The following is a 22,802-nucleotide window of genomic DNA, read 5'->3' on the forward strand; positions in this document are numbered from 1 at the left end:
TTTATGCAGTACATGAGTATTAGTTTGTGCTGTTTTGCTCTATTTCAAATGTTTTAATATAGAAATGCTGGGAATTCAGCATGTCAGAGCAGAGGAAAGAATGGTCATTAAGATCAGATTAAGCTTAACAAAATGTTAAACTGTCTTTGCAGACCTACACTGTTCTATAATTTTTTGTCTTTATTTTTAATTTTTATTTCTGGCATGTTTTTTTTTATGCTCAGGGTGTTGATTGTGAAAACAACAAACTGGGGGTGAGTGACCACGACATGTCAGCTGTCAGATACAACCCTGGATTTGATGTTGGGTGAGTGAATGAATGCTTAATTGTGTTTTCTCACATGGACAAATGTGAGTTAGTTAAGGAAAGCCAGCATGGATTTCTTAAGGGAAAATCATGTTTAACTAACTTGCTGGAGTTATTTGAGGAGATAACAGAAGGTTGATGAGGGCAATGCTGTTGTTGTGGTGTACATGGACTTTTGAAAAGTCATTTGATACAGTGCCACACATAAAACTTGAGCAAACTTGTTGCTCATGGAATAAAATGGACAGTAGCAACATGAATACAAAATTGGCTGAGTGACCGGAAACAGTAGTGGTTATGGATGTTTTTCGGGCTGGAAGAAGGTTTATAGTAGAGTTCCCCAAGGATCAGTGTTGGAACCTTACTTTTCCTGTTATATATGAATGACCTAGACTTTGGTGTACAGGGCACAATTTCAAAGTTTGCAGATGATGCAAAACTTGTAAGCATTGTGAACTGAGGCAGATCGTGTAGAACTTCAAAAGGACAGACAAGTTGGTGAAATGGGCACACAAGTGGCAGATGAAGTTCCATGCAGAGAAATCTGAAGTGATTTATTTTGGTAGGAAGAACATGGAGAGACAATATAGAATAAAGGAGATGCAGGAGCAGAGGAACCTAGGTGTGTATGTGCAGGTGGCAGGACAAGTTGAGAGTATCCTGGGCTTTATTAGGGGCATTGAGTACAAGAGCAAGGAGGTTATGTTGAACTTGTATATGACACTAGATCGGCCTCAGCTGGAGTATTGCGCCCAATTCTGGGCACTGCACTTGAGGAAAGATGTGAGGGCATTGGAGAGAGTGCAGAAAAGATTCATGAGAATGGTTCCAGGGATGAGGAATTTATGAAGATGCTTTGGAGAAGTTAGGACTGCCTTCCTTGGAGGAGAGAAGGCTGAGAGGCGATTTTAATAGAGGTACTCAAAATCGTGAGGGGTCTGGACAGAGTAGATAGAGAGAAACTGTTCCCACTCGTTAAAAGGGTCAAGAACGAGAGGCCACAGATTTAAAGGATTTGGTAAGAGAAGCAAAAATGACATGAGGAAAAACTTTTTCATGCAGCGAGCAGTTAAGGTCTGGAATGTGCTGCCTGAGAATGTGGTGGAGGCAGGTTCAATTGAAGCAATTGGACCGTTGTATGAAAAGGAAGAATGTGCAGAATTATGGGGAGAAGGCTGGGGAATGGAACTGAATGAATTGCTTTTTCAGAGAGCTGGACAGGACACGATGGGCCGAATGGCAGCCTCCTGCACTCTAATGATTCTGTGACAAAGGAAGCTTGAAGGTGGATAATGACTGTGTCCTTGATTTCTGCACATGAAACTATTTATCAAGTCATCCATATGACTAGATAAATGAGTGTACTTGACATAAAGCTGAATTTTTATTTGGCAAATTGAATAAGATAAATTTTCACAAAAATTGAGCCTTATGACTATGGTTTTCAGAATCGTAGCTTCCCAGAGACATGCAGTTATGCAGTGTTGGTGCTCCAGTGCAGCTTTTTATAGGGTTGAATAGCAGTCTTAGTATTCCATGAAACTGCTGTATCTTTTTAAAAATGTGAACTTCATTTCAAACATTTACGTATATATTGCATCACTTAGAGTAGATCAGGAGAAACAGAGCTACGTTGTCTATTGGAGAACTATTTTGAAAAGCTGCTTCAGCTCTCTGAATTTTGTTTTGACTAGAATTTTTTTCACCCCCTTGCATAAATCTCAGCTGAAATCTGTAACTTTTCAAATTGCAATGTTCTTGTGAAAGAGCTTTCATTCTGATACTGGATGTAGTGCATTTTATACATTGTATTTATGCAATGCATCCTGCAGTTTGTATTAATGGTGAATTGTTGATCTATAGACTTATTCTATTTGGCTTTTAACAAAATTTTGAGATCATCAGTGGTGGTGTTTAAAGGATATGTTGCACCAGACATTAGCATAGCGTACACTTTCAAAATATTGTAGATTAGTTCTGCAACTATCTTTTCTTTGATTCATTCATGGGATGTTGGCGTCACTGGCCAGGCCAGCATTTATTGCCCATCCCTAATTACCCTTGAGAAGGTGGTGGTGAGCTGCCTTCTTGAACCGCTGCAGTCCATTTGGGGTAGGTACACCCACAGTGCTGTTGGGAAGGGAGTTCCAGGATTTTGACCCAGCGACAGTGAAGGAACGGTGATCTAGTTCCAAGTCAGGATGGTGTGTGACTTGGAGGGGAACTTGCAGGTGGTGGTGTTCCCATGCATTTGCTGCCCTTGTCCTTCTAGTTGGTAGAGGTCGTGAGTTTGGAAGGTGCTGTCTAAGGATCCTTGGTGCATTGCTGCAGTGCATCTTGTAGATGGTACACACTGCTGCCACTGTGCGTCGGTGGTGGAGGAGTGAATGTTTGTAGATGGGGTGCCAATCAAGTGGTGGGCTGTTTTGTCCTGGATGGTGTTGAGCTTGTGGTGTTGGAGCTGCCCCCATCCAGGTAAGTGGAGAGTATTCCATCACACTCCTGACTTGTGCATTGTAGATGGTGGACAGGCTTTGGGGAGTCAGGAAGTGAGTTACTCGCCTCAGGATTCCTAGCCTCTGACCTGCTCTTGTAGCCACGGTATTTATATGGTTACTCCAGTTCAGTTTCTGGCCATTGGTAGCCCCTAGGATGTTGATAGTGGGGGTTTCAGCGATGGTATGCCATTGAACATTAAGGGGAGATGGCTAGATTCTCTCTTGTTGGAGGTGGTCATTGCCTGCCACTTGTGTGGCGCGAATGTTACTTGCCACTTATCAGCCCAAGCCTGGAAATTATCCAGGTCTTGCTGCATTTCTACACTGACTGCTTCAGTATCTGAGGAGTCGCAAATGGTGCTGAACATTGCGCAATCATCAGCGAACGTCCCCTCTTCTGACATTATGATTGAAGGAAGGTCATTGATGAAGCAGCTGAAGATGGTTGGGCCTAGGACACTACCCTGAGGAACTCCTGCAATGATGTCCTGGAGCTGAGATAATTGACCTCCAACAGCTACCTTCCTTTTGTGCTAGGTATGACTCCAGCCAGCGGAGAGTTTTCCCCCCTGATTCCCATTGACCTCAGTTTTGCTGGGGCTCCTTGATGCCATACCCGGTCAAATGCTGCCTTGATGTCAAGGACAGTCACTGTCACATCACCTCTTGAGTTCAGCTCTTTTGTCCATGTTTGAACCAAGGTTGTAATGAGGTCAGGAGCTGAGTGGCCCTGGCAGAACCCAAACTGTGTGTCACTGAGCAGGTTATTGCTAAGCAAGTGCTGTTTGATGGCACTGTTGATGACACCTTCCATCACTTTACTGATGATTGAGAGTAGACTGATGGGGCGGTAATTGGCCGGGTTGGACTTGTCCTGCTTTTTGTGTACAGGACATACCTGGGCAATTTTCCACATTGCAGGGTAGATGCCAATGTTGCAGCTGTAATGGAACAGTTTGGCTAGGGGTGCGGCAAGTTCTGGAGCACAGGTCTTCAGTACTATTGCTGGAATATTGTCAAGGCCCATAGCCTTTGCAGTATCCAGTGCCTTCAGTGTTTCTTGACATCATGTGGAGTGAATCGAATTGGCTGAGGTCTGGCATCTGTGATGCTGGGGACTTCAGGAGGAGGCCGAGATGGATCATCAACTCGGCACTTCTGGCTGAAGATTGTTGCAAATGCTTCAGCCTAGCCTTATCTTTCACACTGATGTGCTGGGCTCCCCCATCATTGAGGATGGGGATATTTGTGGAGCCACCTCCTCCAGTTAGTTGTTTAATTGTCCACCACCATTCATGGCTGGATGTGGCAGGACTGCAGAGCTTAGATCTGATCCGTTGGTTATGGGATCACTTAGCTTTGTCTATCGCATGCTGCTTAAGCAGTTTGACACGCAGATGGTCCTGTGTTGTAGTTTCACCAGGTTGACACCTCATTTTGAGGTATGCGTGGTGCTGCTCCTGGCATGCCCTCCTGCACTCTTCATTGAACCAGGGTTGGTTTCCTGGCTTGATGGTAGTGGTAGAATGGGGGATATGCTGGGCCGTGAGGTTACAGATTGTGGTTGAGTACAATTCTGCTGCTGATGGCCTACAGCGCCTCATGGATGCCCAGCTTTGCGTTGCTAGATCTGTTCAAAATTTATCCCATTTAACATGGTGGTAGTGAGGGTATCCTCAATGTGAAGGCGGGACTTCGTCTCCACAAGGACTGTGCGGTGGTCTCCTACCAATACTGTCATGGACAGCATCTGTGGCAGGTAGATTGGTGAGGACAAGGTCAAGTATGTTTTCCCCTCTAGATTCCCTCACCACCTGCCACATACCCAGTCTAGCAGCTATGTCCTTCAGGACTTAGCCAGCTTGGTCAGTAGTGGTGCTACTGAGCCACTCTTGGTGATGGACGTTGAAGTCCCCCACCCAGAGTACATTCTGTGCCCTCACCACCCTCCGTGCTTCCTCCAAGTGCTGTTCAACATAGAGTACTGAGTCATCAGCTGAGGGAGGGTGGTAGGTGGTAATCAGTAGGAGGTTTCCTTGTCCATGTTTGATCTGATGCCATGAGACTTCATGGGGTCCAGAGTCGATGTTGAGGACTCCAGGGCAACTCCCTCCCTACTTTATACCACTGTGCCACCACCTCTGGTGGGTCTGTCCTGCCAGTGGGACAATATGTACCCAGGGATGGTGATGGCAGAGTCTGGGACCTTGTCTGTCATGTATGATTCCATGAGTATGACTGTCACGATGTTGCTTGACTAGTCTGTGGGACAGCTCTCCCAACTTTGGCACAAGCACCCTGATGCTCGTAGTAAGGAGGACTTTGCAGGGTCGACGGGGCCGGGTTTGCTGTTGTTGTTTCCGGTGCCTCGGTCGATGCCGGGTGGTCCGTCCGGTTTCATTCCTTTTTACTGACGTCGTAGCGGTTAAATAAAACTGAATGGCTTGCTAGGCCATTTCAGAGCGCATGTAAGCGTCAACCACATTGCTGTGGGTCTGGAGTCACATGTAGGCCAGACCAGGTAAGGACAGCAGATTTCCTTCCCTCAAGGACATTAATGAACCAGATGGGTTTTTACAACAATGGTTTCATGGCCATCATTAATTCCAGATTTACAAATTGAATTCAAATTCCACCTTCTGCTGTGGTGGGATTTGAACCCATGTACCCCAGAGCAATACCCTGGGTCTCTGGGTTACTAGTCCAGTGACCATACCACTATGCCACTGCCTCCCCTATGCTATGCAGTGATGAAAACCATAGCATATGTTCACAATCAATTTTTTCCAAGCACACTTCTGCTTTTATACTTCCACCCCCTGTCCCCACCTCACCCCTCCCCCACCCCCAACCTTCTTTTACACCTTCCTGTATCAGATTGCACTCCACATAACAAGAATGGTGACCATGAAACCATTGTCGAGTTTTTTTTTGTAAAAACCCATCTGGTTCACTAATGTCACTTTAGGGAAGGAAATCTGCTGTCCTTACCTGGTCTGGCCTACATGTGACTGCAGACCCACAGCAATGTGGTTGACTCTTAAATGCGCTCTGAAATGGCCTAGCAAGCCACGCAGTTTCTCGAGGGCAATTTGGGATGGATAATAAATGCTGGCCATTGTTGGCTAGGCCACATCCCATGAAAGAATTATTATTTAAAAAAAAAAATCCTGCCAAATTGGATTTAAAGAGGTGGGTTAGTAAAGGTGTAGGAGTGGGAAAGGAAGGAAGGTGACTAATGAACTAATGAAGGTGACTACTTGATGAATGGATTATTGGACTTGAAGTTATCAGAGGAGCAGTGAAGGACAAAGCACCAAACTCTATTGTGTAGCTCGCCATCTTTTGGGCCTCCTTATCTCGAGAGACAATGGATACGCGCCTGGAGGTGGTCAGTGTAGCTCGCCATAATTTAATGAAAATAACATTCTGCACAATGTTTGGCTAAACATACTATCTATTTAAAATTGTAGCAGTCTTCTGGATTCCGAACTCATTCCAGTACCCCTATGTGTGGTTTGGCTAATAACATTAATTTCTCACCCATGTGAATGGCTGCAAATCTGATAAACTGCTTCCAGGATAATGCCATTCAGCTCGTGAAGTTGCTGAGTTTTAACATACTCGGTGCTTTTCAGATCTTCCTTTTATCTGAAATTTATCCCTCTACTTTTTGCCAAACAAAATGTTGATCCAGTTTGGCTCCTGCCTGAACTAATGGGGTTAGAAGTGGTCTTTGGTTTAGAGATACAGCACAGAAACAGGCCCTTCAGCCCACCGAGTCTGTGCCGACCATCAACCACCCATTTATACCAATCCTACACTAATTCCATATTCCTACCACATCCCCACTTGTCCCTATATTTCCCTACCACCTACCTATACTAGGGGCAATTTATAATGGCCAATTTACCTACCAACCTGCAAGTCTTTTGGCTTGTGGGAGGAAACCGGAGCACCTGGAGAAGACACAGGGAGAACTTGCAAACTCCACACAGGCAGTACCCAGAATTGAACCCGGGTCGCTGGAGCTGTGAGGCTGCGGTGCTAACCACTGCGCCACTGTAGTAAACATATGAAACCAGAGTTGATTGATCACAACTGCTTACCTTGGAATTGTTATTTTGCTCCTACTTCTGTTCCTGAATCCTTTTCATAGTATAGAATGAAACCTGACTTTTTTTTTTCTTTTTCCCTGAGTCTCTATTAATAAAGTGTCAGCCCAGTTGAGACAGGAAAGTCATGGAGTTTGCCAAGCAAAGGAAAGTTGCACTGGTTCACATCCTAGTTGTTGGCTTGAACTGACTTTGGCAAGTGTGTTATTTAAGGAGGTGGTCACCTGCCCATACTTGGTGACTAAGAGGGGGAAATTTTATCTTTTATCATTTTGAGATACAAGCTTGTTCTGTAAAAACTGGATGCGCTGCCCAGTTTTTATGAACAACATAAGACACCTGATTAGTGTTTTTCCCCAAACTAAGTCCAACCCCTCTTTGTTTATTGTACACCCAGTCTTGCTTAGATTTGATGACTCGAGCAATACAACAATCTATTGTGAACAAGAAACTTAAAAAGGTGAGATGGTAATTTAGATCCTTTTTGAGATTAGTTGTGCTTGAATAAAGAATTGAGCTCTTGTGCTTTTCTCCCCTCCCCATTTTAAAATGGATTGGTTTTAGAGTGTACTGTATGTGCTGTTAATATTGCAAGTATCATGCATTCCAGTTAGCTTTAGCTCCAGACTTTAGCATTCAAGCAAGTTTGGTTAGCGTTAGCTTGGTAAAGAAAATCCATAATTGTGTAAAGCCCCTCAGTACTTTGTATTGCCTTGGGCTTTTTTATGTTTAATCTACTAAATCGGTTTAAAATTGATGTATTAAAGTTTTTTGCAGTCTGCTTTCATTGTGAGTTTTCAAATGGAACAAGCTTGCCAGTAAACATCCATTGTGAACAAAGCTACCATGTGCTTTTTTTAAAAAAAAAAACTGACTGTTTTGCGTACGATATTTGTAATGTGAAGCCTTTGTTTTTGGACACACATTTACAAATACAACCTCAATTTATGGCTTAAGCACCCAGTATCTCTACCATAAATTTTGTCCAGGCCACAAAATTTTAAGATTGCTGTAACCATTCCTTTTTAGAAGTCTTTATTACACTGGAGACAGAATACAGTGGCTGTAACAATATTTGGAATGTTTTATTTTCTGCTGTTTCAGTGATGACATGGAAGCCAAAGTGCAAATAGATGATGGGAAAATGGAATGTGTTGGACCAGACACCTGGTATAAGTAAGTGTGAATTTTAATTCTGCAACAAAATGTGATGTTAATAAAAGCCCCTGTTTCCTGTTGATGCAGTGCCTTTTAATTATTTATTTTATTTTATGCTCTTTAATACTTCAGCTGCTGGTAGCCTATCTCTACTGTTCTTTCAATTAAATTTTTGTGCAATGGAGGAGGTTGAAAAAGGCAATTAGTAAAAACAGAAGATTGTGCATTTAAAGCAAAGAATTTGTTTTACAATGTATGTCGTTCTGGGGGTGGGGAGGGAACTAATGGGGAAAGTGGATGACTAAGAATTCTGGTGGGAAGAGAATCAATAAAGCCTCCGATCATGAAAGCACTTGTTTTTGCGTATTTAACATTTAGAAAAAATACTGATCAGTTGAGACTTGTACGAATAGGGATTACCATGGATATGATCCGGCTGTCTATGTATTTCCCTCTCTAACTTCCCTTGGTGGACTCTGACTGAAAGTTCTGCATTTCACTCTGGTATTACAGGGACATATTTTAATGCTGTTTTGGTCAGCTGGGTATGATATGTAGAAACTTGAGTCCCCGAACCAAACCTGCCGAGATAGCCAGACATGGTTTGCTTGCCCAGTATCGATTTGTGTGTGTCCCCATCAAGCCTAGAGAGTTTCAGTATTTATTAGTAAAAGTTAATTCTGGAATTTTTCCATTCATGCCTGTGTGTGAGCATTGCTAGATTCAGACAGCAAAAACCATGCAGCTAATCAATATCTCAAGGATTCCCAGCCCAATATCACTCTGGGTAAATCATCCTGTCTGGTTTAGGTATTGGAGTCAGCCACATTTTTTTGTCTGATCCAATCTGCCATCACCCGACATGTTAATTGGAATTAATGCTAGCCCAAAAAGTTGTGTTCTCTCCAAAATCACTAATTGACCATTGGACAATTAATAAAGAAAAACTTGCATTTATATAATGCTTTTCACAACCTCAGGACATTCTTAAGTGCTTTACAGTCAACTAAGTGTAGTCACTGTTGCAATGTAGGAAGCATAACAGCCAACAAATAACAATTTGCTAATCTGGTTCAGGGATAAATATTGTCTAGGTAACTGGAGAGAACTCTACAAAATAACATCAAGGAATCTTATGTCCTCGGAGGACTGATGGGGTCTGTGTTTAATGCCTCATCTGAAAGTCAGCACTCCCATAGTACTGCACTAAAATGTCATTCTAAATTTTTGTGTTCAATTCTCTGGAGTGGGACTTGAACTTGTAACCTTACAACTTGAGGTGGGAGTGCTACCACTGAACCTCGGCTGACCTCTAAAGAGCATGGGTTTGAGCCCTTACTAGATGGACCATAGATGTCTGCATGTGTGTCTCTGCATGTGCACGCATCTCTAGAATTTGTGCTGCACACCACAAAATTTCAGTGTATTTGCTACATTCCTCTTGGCTCTCTAACATGGATGCACGCCAACAAGTAATTCCGCCAAGTGTAGCGTGGCGCTTCAGCAATATCTCGTTCTATTGTGGAGAGTGCCAAGCCCTGCGTGTATGAGTATTTGTTCCAATATCCAGCCATCCTATAACACTTCTGGAACAGACACACTACATCTTTCAAAAAGAAAAAAAAATCAATATCTCCTTGAGTTGTGTGAGATCCGAATCATTTGCTTGGGGGCACCAGCCACCATATCTCACAAGGCAGTCTGTTAAGATGACTACCAGATGATGTTGACAATACAATATATGCAAAAAGGAATTCTGCAATACTTTCAGAAAAACCTGCAACAGAACTCCAACTATGGCAGTACCATCCAGCACCTGACTAAGACATTGAGATGGAATGATGACGGTGATCAAACTTGCCTTGTTTCCCTTTGGTTTTTTTTGTCAGAGGAATGTCCTTGCATGAGTTTTTCCATTTATCCCTACATGGATCTTGCAGCTAGACAGTATTTCCCCACCTCCAAAAATCAACATTTGGCCAAGAAAGCTTACGATTTATATAATGCCATATTGTGTCCCCCTCAAGTGAACACTGAATGAACTACTTTGGTGTGCAGTTAGTTCTGGCCACAAACAGCAATGAGATTAATTTGTTTTTGACGGCAAGAGGATTGTTGGCCAAGACATCAGACAGATTCTGCTCTCTGAATAATACTGTGGAATGCTTGCTATTGAACTCGAGCATTAGCATAAGCGGGCAATATCTTTTTTTTGGATGGTCAGAGGTGCCATCATCCAACAGTCACTTCATATCTCACTGGTATGTTGCCAAGATTGTAGACTGAAGTCCTAGGTTTTGGATTCAAGCTCAACCTTTTACTCACAGGTGAGAGTTGCCCACTCAGCTAACTGATAAAACTCAGCCCTATGATTCTGTTTGTGTAATTTAAATTTGAAAAACTAACCAAGAAATCCAGTGTCTAGTAGCTTGTGGAGAATTTTCTTTCTCATTTTAACAAGGGCTGTTGAATCTACTTTGAGAGTCATATCAACAAATGTTCTAATGTACTTAGTTCCTTTTTATACACATACATGCTGTAAAGTTGTCAGTAGTTTCTCAATAGACACTATTGTGTGAAGTTTGATTTTTTATTATGTAAACAGAACTAGTTTTTTTTAAACAAATACTGAGCTACCTCTATCTCTAAATTTTAATATCCTCAAACATGATATCACCCAGTCTGACAACTTGTCATGTAGCACGACATCTATATATCTGGTGCTGGTTTTGTGTATCTGGTCCTTCTGTATATTTATTAGACTAGAGGTAGGACACTTTTGTGTTGTACAAATACTTAGGAAGGGAAAGTTTGGTTTCACATGATCTTAGAATGTTAGAGACTTGATTTTGGTTTTGGAGTTATTGACTTTTGGTCAATTTTCCATCCACTTGACTTTTCCAATAGCATAATGAAAGTTTGTAATATCAACATATTTACTGTCCAACCCAGAAACCACCTTCAGTGCTTAAGCATTCAAAAATGCTGATCCATTTAAGTTTTCAAAAATAACTGCACATGGAAGTTAAGCAGTATTATAGATATCCCAATATGTGGTTAGTATCACCAGTAGCCATAAAGGCCAGAAACAGTAATATTTGAACAGAATCTTGACCATGAAGTACTATTCAAAGTTGTATTCACCACTCCAGCTACCCTTATTCTTGAAAATGTCTGCATATAACAACTGTTGGACATATGTTTTGATTTTCTTTTTGTTTTAAAGCTACTTTTTAACAGTTTGCTTGTTATACAAACATTAAATTCTGGTTCCTTGGTGGCTAGTCAAGTTATTAGTAAAAGTTGACTCTTGCTTCCACAGACATAATTTGTAGTTAAAACTTGCAATTTGACATGAGGCATGTAATTCTAAATGCATGGGTCCATTACTAAATGAGGACAAATGTGTCAAACCATGACTAAAATACTTGAAAAGCTGATGATTGGCATGTATGTGTAGTGTAACTTTGTTGATGAGGTAAAGACGAGTGAAATAGTTTTTGAAGTCTGAATGTATTAAAATATGCTAGTGTCAAAAGTTTTCTATCCTGATATAAGTATATTGCCCATTTAATGGGGCGTGGGTAACTTTTTTCGCTTAAAATTAAGGGAAGAGTGAGTCAAATTTAAAAATTGATCATTATACAGAATGTCCATGTGTAAGTTGGGATTAAAATGTAATATCTGGTAATGCACATTTTTCTATTGGAATAGTGGAAATGTGCTCACCTATGCAATGTTGTACTTTAGGGTTGTAAATGTCTTTTTTAAATGTATGGAACATAGGAGCAGGTCATTTAGCCTGTCGAGCCTGCTCCACCATTCAGTTAGATCATGGCTGATCATCTACTTCAACAGCACTTTCCTGCATTGTCCCCATATCCCTTGATGTCTTTTAGTATCTAGACAGCTATCGATTTTCTGTTTTGAGCATGCTCAGTGATCGAGCTTCTGCAGCACTCTGGGGTAGAAGCTTCCACAGATTCACCATCCTGAATGAAGAAATTCCTCCTCTTCATTTTTTAAATGGCTTGTCCCTTATTCTGAGACTGTGTCCCTTGGTCCTAGGCTCACCAGCCGGGAGAAACATCCTATCTACATCCACTTTGTAAGAATTTTGTAAGTTTCAACGAGATCACCTCTCATTCTTAAAAAATCTCAAGGATACAGGCCTAGTTTCCTCAATCTTTCCTCATAAGACAACCCAGCCGTCCCAGGGTTTAGTCTGGTGAACCTCTATTGCACTCCCTATTTGGCAAGTATATCCTTTGGATAAGGAGACCAAAATTCTACAAAATACTCCAGGTATGATCTCACCAAGGCTCTCCAATTGCAACAGGATACCTTTTTTTGCTCCTGTACTCAAATCCCCTTGCAATAAAGGCCAACATACCATTTGCCTTCCTAATTGCTTGCTGCTCCTGCATGCTAGCTTTTAGTGACTCATGAACAAGGACACCCAGGTTTCTTTGGACATCAAAACTTCTCAACCTCCCACCATTTAAGAAAACCTCTGACCTTTGTTTTTTGTACCAAAGTGGATAACCTCGTACTTATTCACAGTATATTCCATCTGCCATGTTCTTGCCCATTCATTTAGCCTGTCCAAGTACCCTTGAAGCCTCCTTGCTACATGCTCACAACTTGCATTCCCACCTAGTTTTGTGTCATCAGCAAATTTAGAAATATTACAATCCTCCGGCTACGTACGCACTTGTGAATTAGGGGCAGGAGTAGGCCACTTGGTCCCTCGAGCCCGCTTTGCCATTCAATAAGTTCATGGCTAAACTGCTTACTGCACATTCCTTCCTACCTACCTCCGATAAGCTTTCACCCCATGCTTAACAAGAATCTATCTACCTCACCCTAAAAAAAACTCAAAGAATCTGCTTCAACCACCTTTTTGAGGAAGAGAGTTCTAAAGACTCATGACCCTCAGAAAAAAGTTCTCCTCATCTATGTCTTAACTGGGCGACCCCTTATTTTTAAACAGTGACCCTAGTTCTAGATTCTCCCACAAGAGGAAACCTCCTTTCCACATCCACTCTGTCAAGAGCCTTCAGAATCTTGTATGTTTCAATCAAGTTACCTCTTGCTCTTCTAAACTCCAGCAGATACAAGCCCAGCCTTTCCTCCATAGTCAATCCAGCAATTCCAGGTATTAGTCTAGTAAACCTTCTCTGAACTGCTTCCAATGCATTTACATCCTTTAAATAAGGAGACCAATACTGTGCACAGTACTTCAGATGTCTCACCAATGCCCTGTATAACTGAAGCATAATCTCCTTTTGTATTCAATTCCCCTCTTTAGTATATGATATTCTATTAGCTTTCCTAATTACGTGCTGTACCTGGTTTACCTTTTGTGACTCATGTACTAGGACACCCAGATCCCTCTGCATCTCAGAGCTCTGCAATCTCTCACCATTTAGATAAATGCTTATTTTTTATTCTTCCTGCCAAAATGGACAATTTACACTTTCCCACATTATACTCCATTTTCCAGATCTTTGCCCACTCACTTAACACATCTATATCCCTTTGTAGTCTCCTTATGTCCTCTTCACAACCTACTTCCCTACCTATCTTTGTGTCATCAGCAAATTTAGCAACCATACCTTCAGTCCCTTCATTCAAGTCATTTATATAAATTGTAAGATGTTGAGGCCCCAGCACTGATCCCTGTGGCACATTACTCGTTGCATCGTGCAACCAGAAAATGACCCATTTATGCTTACTGTTTCCTGTTGGCTAGCCAACCTTCTATCCATGCCAATGTTACCCCCTACACAAGAGCTTTTATTTTTCGCAATAACCTTTTGATATGGCACCTCATCACTTTCTGGCAACCTTTTCAGCCACTTCCTTTGATCTAATATAATCTTTAACTTTCGTCAACCACAGTTGATTCAGCTTTACTGTTGGTTTTTTGTGTCTTGGAGGAATATATACTTGTGACAGAACATGTAATACTACTTTAAATACTAACCATTGCCCGTCTATTGTCAAATCTTTGTATTTCCCCAATTCACTATAACCAACTTAGCCTTCATACCTTCGTGGTTTCCTTTTGGCTAGATTTAAAACCCTAGTTTCAGAATTATAGTTTTCACATTATGGTCACTATTTCCCAAAGGCTCCTTTTTTATAGCAGGTTATTAATCAGCCTTTTCTCATTGCATAATCATTCTACAGTAGCCCAATCCCTAGTTGGTTTTTCAATTACTGCTCTAGAAACCCATGTAAGCACTCCAAGAATACATCCTCCACAGCATTCGTGCTGATTAGGTTTACCCAGTTTATATGTAAATTGAAGTCACCATTATTACTGTATTATCCATACTACATGCACCTCTAATTTCCTAACTTGTGCCTTTAAATCATCTACCTTGTTGCAAATGCTGCGTGCATTCAGATAGTGTGCCCTTAACCTTGTCTTTTTAACAATATTCTGCATTCTGATCCTATTTGATGTTTGCCTTTGCTTCATTTGTCATCTATTTTCACTTACTATTTTTCTATTTCCTGCGACCTGTTTTGCCTCCGTCCAACCTTCCCTCTTTGCTGTGCGCTCTCGCTTCCTTCCCACCACCACCCACCACACCGCCCCCCCCCCCCCCCACCCACCACTATGTATTGTGCAGTTAACTACCTCCAAAATTATTGTTTTGCAATAACTGCAACACAATCTACATTTAAATACATTAACTTCCATTATTTGTATCCTTTTTGTTGCAGCCAGATCAAGAAAATAATTGCACCTTATGTAATGTCCTTCTGGTTTCGGTAAGTAGGCCACCCTCTCTTCGCTTTGTAATGTGTTTTTGAAGTGAAAAGTACCTGTCTGCATATTAATCTGTATTTAAAATAAAACTATCGAAGTTTTTTTTAAATAGCCCAGTTTGTGTATATAGCTGATTTTGATCCTATAGAAATGATCTACAGTTTAAAATCTTCAGTGTTTCTCAACATGTCACTATAATTACTTTTAGTATAACTGTGTTCAATTAACCTTTTTCAATTGTTTTAGAATCACCATGTATTGAAGATCCTTCCTCAACATGGTTTGATGTTGCTGTATGTCCCTTGCAGTGCATTTTTGTGGTTTGTCACTTTAATCTAGATGCTTCTCATTTGTAAGATGGTAAATGATGCTGTAGAACATCACCTTTTGTGACAATTACTCTAAAATACAAAGAAGTGAAGTGCTCTTCGCCTTGCAAACAGTCAGATGGGATCATTTTCATCTAATTTTGGTGCTTCTGCAACAGCACCTTTTTAGCGTGGTTAAAAACTTGTCAAGGCGCTTCACAGAAGCATATTCAGAAAAAAAAAATGGCAGTCGGCCATGTAGAGATTTTATGATCAGTAACCAAAAGCTTGGTCAAAAAAGGTAGGCTTTAAGAAATGACTTAAAAGGAGGAGAGAGAAGTAGAGGTTTAGGGAGGGAATTCCAGAGCTTGGGGTCTGGATAGCTGACCGCCAATGGTAGTGCGGTATAAACCGGGGATGCACAAGAGGCCAGGGTTGGAAGAGCTGTGAGGTTGGGGGGAGGTAGAGTTGTAAGGCTGGAAGAGGTTACAGAAATGGGGAGGGGCAAGGCCATGGAGGGATTTGAGCACCAGGATGAGAATTTTAAAATTGAGGGAGTTTATGGACTTGGAGCATTTGCTTGATGGGTGAATGGGACTTGATGCGTTCGGATACAAGCAGCAGAGTTTTGAATTAGCTCAAACTTATCGAAGGTGGGAGGCTGAACAGAAGAGCATTGGAATAGCTGAGACTGCAGGTAACAAAGGCATGGATAAGTGTTTCAGCAGCACAGATGTGGAGATGGATGGTATGGAGTGGAAGAAGATTTATCTTTAACAAAATTCTGAAATTGAAGCTTGCTTTCCAACATATCAAACTGCTAATCAGGCAATTCCTAAACTTGAATGAGAGATAGGAAACTGGAGTAGGGGTGGAATTAACTTGTGGCATAGGATATCAGTGAATTTAGGACATGATGGGGAGGAGGGGTAGTATTTTAACATGTAGAATATGCAGTAAATGGATCCAAATAGTTTCATTGTGCATATCAGTTGAGCAATTTCCACATTGTAAAATCAGTAATCTCTACTATTGAAAACAGCAATTTACTCCAGACTTGCTGTAACTAATTCCAACAGCTAAATTGTAGAGATAGTGTTTTTCATTGTAAACTTGGGCAAAGAAGCCTAGAACTTCACTGTGAAGCTAATCTTCTGGCATTAGCAACGATTTGAAGTGTGGGCTACTATCAAAGTGTCTGCATTATACAACTGCCACAACTGTGATTGTATACTAAACTACTAATCTCTCTTTTTTTTCCACCCAATTTTAAGAATATTCCATTTGGTGTGCAATACATTGGTCCCTTGTAGATATCAAAACATTTTGTGTGGACTTTTTTTTATAATATAAGAAACATCCTTATTATATTTATTCTTGAACTGAAGCTGAAATAGTATGGTATCCTGCTGTGAATAGTCGATTTTTATCTCTGGCAGTCTTGTGCTAGGTTTTATTAAGCAGCAGTGTTGCTGCCTCACAGATATTAATGACATTCAGTCGTGGGCTTCATTCATTAAATGTGAATTTGTTTCATTAATTTCCTATCCTGTTCTGTTGCCTACTGTTGCATGCAGCCTTTATGAAGTTTTGACTGATCAAGTTGCAGAAAATGTAATTTGAACATGGGGCAGTTTTTATCAATTGCTTTGTTTAATTCATAGAACCATAGGAATTGAAGCACAGAAGGAGGCCACCTAGCCCACTGTGCCTTCAGATAAGGAGCTAACTGCTTTAATCCCACTTCCCTGCAGACGCCACTATTCAATTACTCTTCTCGGTAGAATCTGCAAGCTTTTGTGGTAAGAAAATTGGAACCTGACCAATTCACATTTTGTTTTTCTGTTTGCAGGATTTTTGGTATCGTTCTTATAATTGTTGATGTTGTTCTTGTAATTGTGGACTTGTCAACTACAAATAAAAGTCAGCCCTTTAGGCATGGAATTGTAGGAGTATCATTGGCTATATCCTTCTTCTTCGTTATTGATGTTCTCCTTCGAATCTTTGTTGAAGGGTAAGAACTTTTTTAAAGATGAGATCAGTATGTTAATATTTAATGTTTTGTTTTCGGTTTATATTGAGTAATCCCCCTTGTGTCCAAATGTTGGGATTAAGGGAAAGAGGAGAAAAAAGTGCAACTATTTGAAATAAATCTCTATTCCTCAAGGCTGTTGGACAAAATCCATTTCCAAAAAGATTACGTGACCTTATTATAAAGCTGCTGCATCCCTCAATCAAATCTAGATTTCATGGCATTCCATGTTGTTGCAGATAGCACATTATTGATGATCTGTACCAAAGGAATGTATTGCTAGATGAAGATGGTGTGTGATTCATTGTAAATTAGTTTTCTAGTGGCTATTAGGTAAAGTGAAAGTCAATTCTCCTTAAGCTGTGGCCCAATAACAAAAGTCCCTTGGAATCTATTTTAAGGCTTTCACTTAGCAGTTTTCAGCACTGACTTCCAGTGAAGGTATATCTTAAATCATCTATTGCCTATCTTCCGAGCAATTTCAGGTGCAAGCATCATCAGTAGGATATTCATTCATTGTAGTTTATCATTCATTCACTCCCCATTTGTTGTATGAAGTGATTTTGGAGTACAACCTACTTTTCACTGTTGGTTACAGCAGGATCATTACTAGCATAGGAGTGGTGGTTATGATCTGAAGTTACTGAATTCAATGTTGATATTGGAACGCTGTAAAGTGCTTAATCGAAAGATGAGATGGTATTCCTCACTTGTGTTGAGCTTCATTGGAGCAGTGTAGGAGGTAGAAGACTGTGTTCAGAGTGGGATGGAGAATCTGCAAATTTTTTGTTGATTTGAACTGAATATATACACCGAAGTCAGCTTTGGAAGGGATAGCAAAGAGGAAGGAATCGCCACTTTACACACGGCATAAACTGCAATGAAAAGTACTTTAGCCATGAAATTGAAATTTACAAATCTAGAACTGTAGTGATTTACATAGTCAATCTACGTTGCAGGTTCCGTGTATATTTTCGTTCCAAGCTTAACATTTTGGACGCCGTTATTGTGGTTGTTACCCAGGTTATTACAATGGTATATGCCTTTTCTGATTTGAGTGGAGCAACTCTCATTCCCAGGTATAGTGATGTACAATAAAATTCATAAGTTGTAATATAGGCAACTAATGTAGAACCTTGCAGAATGTTAAAGGCAATGTATTTTGTACATTTTGATCAGTAGAATTTTTATGTTTTAATCACAAAGCTTTAAATAGAAAGCATTGATCTAAATGGGAGCTGAATTGGAACAAAGTGTAATTGAAACAGCAGAATCATCTATAGATAATTCTGTTGTCTGTTAATTCTGTGTTCTCACTTTTGAACTGCAGGCTGATGCCACACCCCAGTGCTATCAGTTACAAACTGGGGAAAGTTTAAAAATGAACAAATGGATTGTTGGGGGGGTGGTGGTGGGGGAAGGACAGCAAAAGCATTTATGAAATGGAAATTGGAGGTCGATGGTGTTAGAAAGGTTCACAAGCTAGTGTCCAAAATTTCATTGTCAACTTATGACTCCACATTAAGATGTTTTGTATGAGTTTAGTGTTTCCTGGAAATTTTGATAGATATATGACTGGTATGAATTGTGGCAGCCATTTTTGTATACAGCAGGACCCAACAAAATAGTGTGATTTTGCAGGATTTTAAATAATGGTGTCTGGAATATTTTAAAAAATCTGCCTGAATCATAAAAACAAACAGATGCTTTAGTTTAATGTGTCTGCTATAAGGCAACACTTCTGACAATCAAGCACTCCTTCAATATGGCACACTGGAGTGCCAGCCTAGCTTAGTGGTAAAAGTCTGGAATGCAGTTTGAGCACATGGCACTCTCTCTCACCTCAGGCCATCAACTGTGCCTTTTTTTTTAACAAAATAAAAGCAAGGGAAGTCTGCTAATAAAGGGCTGACTATATAAATATTGACATTACAATAAAGGGAGTGAAAAGCTTTCAAGATGAGGAAATATTTGTAAAGCAGCTTAATGGCAAAGGAATTGTTCCTGAAATGCATTCTTCATAGTTAAGTTATACCCTGATGAATTAGAGCATCAACTTGCTGTTATATGGACTCGTGGAGCACTTCTTTGAACTTTTCCTGACTTTGAGTTCCTGATTAGGGAGGATATTGTGTCGGACAGCAAGTTCCCCAAATTAAATGCAGAAAACCAGAATAAATGTTACAGCCAGTGTTGATTAACACCTGATAAATGGGGAGTCGGTGTCAATAAATGGGATAAAACCCAACTTATAGTACTTAAATCTGACTGCTGATTTTTAAATTTTTTTAAATTTTTAATCACTTAAACTTCAGCTGCCTCCTGACTTTTTTTTTTATTGGAGCTAACCATACTTTTGTGTGTAGTCTTGCAGCATAGGGACAGGCCATTCGGCCCAACAGGTGCATACTGCTGTTTTATGCTCCACACGAGCTGCCTTCCACCATTTTCCCCCCCACCCCCATCAGCATGTCTCTCATTTTGTTGTTCCCTCTTGTTTTATCTAGCTTTCCTTTTTAAATGCATCTCTGCTATTTGCCTCAACTGCTCTTCATAGTGAGTTCCACTCTTTTGGTAAAGAAGTTCTTCCTGAATTCCCTACTGCCTCTCCGACAAATTGAGATATCTTCTCTATATCTACCCTATCAAACCCTTTTTATAATCTTAAAGATGTCTATTGGGTTACCTCCTCTTTTCAAGAGAAAAGATCCCCAGCCTGTTCAATCTTTCCTGATAGGTGCAACATCTAAGTCTTGGTGTCATTCTAGTAAATCTCTTTTGCAAATTCTCCACTGCCTCTATATCCTTTTTTGTAATTTGGAGACCAGAACTGTTCGCAGTATTCCAAATAAGATTCTATATAAATTTAGCATAACTTCTGCTTTTCAATTCTGTCTTTCTAGAAATTAATCCCAATGCATTGTTTTTTTTTAATGGCCTTATTAATTTGCATCACTACTTTTTAGTGATTTGTGTATCTTTCTCCCAGATTCCTCTGCTCCTCTACCCCATTCAGACACTTATTTTCCAAGGAGTATTGATATTGCTATGTAATTCGGTGATCCCAGCTAAGAACATGGTATTTGATGATTTGACCAATTGCAAGGAACTTAGTCACTTAAGTGTATCTATGCCAGGTATTTGAAATCCTTAAATTGTACAGTATAAAAATCTGGATGATGTTTAGACAATCTTGCTTTAAACTTATGTTTTGTAGCAAAGCACAACAGAATTTTTTTCTGCTGATAATTCAGATTCTTTTATTGCAGAAGGGCAGTTTAGATTTCTAAAAGAATGGATAATTCCACTAATAAACTTTGTTTCTCAGGGTGGTGACTGTCTTTCGAGTGCTTCGAGTTGTCATCTTGGTTAGAATTTTTAGGCTTGCCTCACAGAAAAAACATCTTGAAAAGGCCACCAGAAGAATGGTGAGTTTATCACTACAAACATTTTATCCAAAATAGCAGGAGATTCACGCAATGCAATTTTTTTTGAAGTCAGTTTAAGAATAGTGTACACAAACTTCTGATAGGTTAGCTGCCTAACTGGGCTGTGAATGGTGTGGTAATGTAATTTGCAATCCATTTCTTGATAAATTATAGAATCATAGAATGGTTACAGCACAGAAAGTATGCACATTGCAATGATTAAGTTGTGCTATGAAATGAAGTTTTTTGGAAAGACACCTCAACTAATCTGAAATGTCATGTTAACTAATAAGAGTTCACTGTTATAAAGTTAGATTGAAACTGAAGGATAAATTCTTTAAATGATGAATATAAAAGTTATAGGACAAGGCAAGAGCCACTGTCAACTAACAAGAATGCAGGAAGTGGCATTTAGTACAAGAAAGAATATGGGCTGCAAAGTTTTGGACGACCTGAAATTTATGGAGAGTGGAGCATAGAGGCTGACCAAGAGAGCTGAGATAAGCATGAAGGTGGCTTCAGCAGCAGGTGGGTGGCAGTGGGGAATATTAGAGATGGAATTAGACAGTTTTTGCTTTTGTTACATTTAATTGTTACTCTTCTGACCTATGTTCTTCACAGTATTTGAAAGTGCATTGTTTGGTTTCCTCCCTCAACTTGTTTAGGAAGTTAGACCTTCCATTGGTCTAAACAATTAGGAAAATAAAACTTTAGTGCTGCAGAGTAGAGGCCCTGGAAGACCAGTTGTATTAAGCTGTGACCTTCCGTATACTGTTCATACAACAAATTGCCTATTGTAATACATAATTCTACTGTTTGAGGGTGGAGTGTTTGTGTAATGGCTGTTACTTTGACTTTCCATTATAGTTCTGGGTGGTTGTGACTGTGTCATTGGATGTCGGCTGGTGCTTTTAAAATTGTTTTATTTACTCCAAGTTAACCACACTGCAATTATTGAAATTAACAATATTCTGTGTAACGTCTGAGGTGGGAGCAATGCACTGTCAATTCAGTCCCATCACTCCATAGGTCGCCACATGTTAATGTTTTCCCATCCAGCTGGAAAGCAACCAAATTAAACACTCCAGTAACACCCAGAATAAAACAGACCAAACCAGGTATCTTTAGACAACAAATTAACTATTTATTAAAACTAAATCTGAGACATAGTTTTATCTTAATAATGTTTAATGACTGTAACATTTTATTTTAACCTAACTTCCCCATTCATGGTCTTCACTATAGAGGATACAAGTAACATCCCAAAATTGGCTGTAAGTCAGGAAATGGAAGGGAGGGAGGAACTCAAGAAAATTACAATCACCAGGGAAGTGATGCTGAACAAATTATTGGAGCTGTGGTCTGACAAGTCCCCGGGTCCTGATGTACCTTATCCTAGGATGTTAAAAGAAGTGGCTAGTGAGATAGTTGATGTCAGTTACATTTGCTATTTTCCAGTGTAACTCATTTATTCAAAAAGGGAGGAAGACAGAAAGCAGGAAACTACAGGCCAGTTAGCATAACATTTGTCTTGGGAAAAATGTTAGAAGCTATCATTAAAGATGTTATAGCAGGGCACTTAAAAAAAAAAAAAAAATTGAAGGTAATTCGGCAGAGTCAACATGGTTTAGTTAAACGAAAATCCTGTTTAACCAATTTATTGGAGTCCTTTTGAGGGAGTTACATGTGCTGTGGATGAAGGGGAACTGATGGATGTATTGTACTTAAATTTTCAGAAGGCATTTGATAAGGTGCCTCATCAAAGGTTATTGCAGAAAATAAAAGTTCATGGTGTAGGGGATAACATATTGGCTTGCTAACAGGAAACAGTAGGCATAAATGGGTCATTTTTCTGGTTGGCAAGATGTAACGAGTGTGTGCTGCAGGGATCTGTGTGGGGGCCTTAACTTGTTACCTTCATCTAAGTAGTTTATAGAAATTGTACCAAAGGTATGGTTGCTAAATTTGCCGATGAGACAAAGCTAGGTAGGAAAGTAGGTTGTGAAGAGGACATGAGGATATAAATAGGTTAAGCGGGTGGGCAAAAATCTGGCAGATGGAGTATGATGTGGGAAATGCGAAGTTGTCCATTTTGGCAGGAAGAATAACAAAGAAGCATATTATCTAAATGGTGAGAGATTGTGGAGCTCTGAGATGCAGAGGGATCTGGGT

General features: G+C 40.2%; 1 protein-coding gene across 6 annotated transcripts in view; it reads left to right on the forward strand.

The window, feature by feature from the left end:
• The window catches only part of tpte (transmembrane phosphatase with tensin homology), a 104,686-nt gene that overhangs the window by 10,657 nt on the left and 71,227 nt on the right, over positions 1-22,802 (forward strand). For 5 of the 6 annotated variants that reach the window (XM_068033429.1, XM_068033426.1, XM_068033427.1 and 2 more), the window contains exons 2-7: positions 225-307; positions 8,025-8,096; positions 14,817-14,864; positions 17,023-17,184; positions 18,162-18,281; positions 20,531-20,630. In XM_068033429.1, coding sequence (XP_067889530.1) covers positions 225-307; positions 8,025-8,096; positions 14,817-14,864; positions 17,023-17,184; positions 18,162-18,281; positions 20,531-20,630 — 585 coding nt within the window. Of the gene's footprint in view, positions 1-224; positions 308-7,317; positions 7,381-8,024; positions 8,097-14,816; positions 14,865-17,022; positions 17,185-18,161; positions 18,282-20,530; positions 20,631-22,802 lie in introns of those variants that run through there. The other variant, XM_068033431.1, reaches the window with a different exon arrangement.

The sequence above is a fragment of the Heterodontus francisci genome, chromosome 6, assembly GCF_036365525.1.
Source record: "Heterodontus francisci isolate sHetFra1 chromosome 6, sHetFra1.hap1, whole genome shotgun sequence".
Classification (NCBI taxonomy): domain Eukaryota; kingdom Metazoa; phylum Chordata; class Chondrichthyes; order Heterodontiformes; family Heterodontidae; genus Heterodontus; species Heterodontus francisci.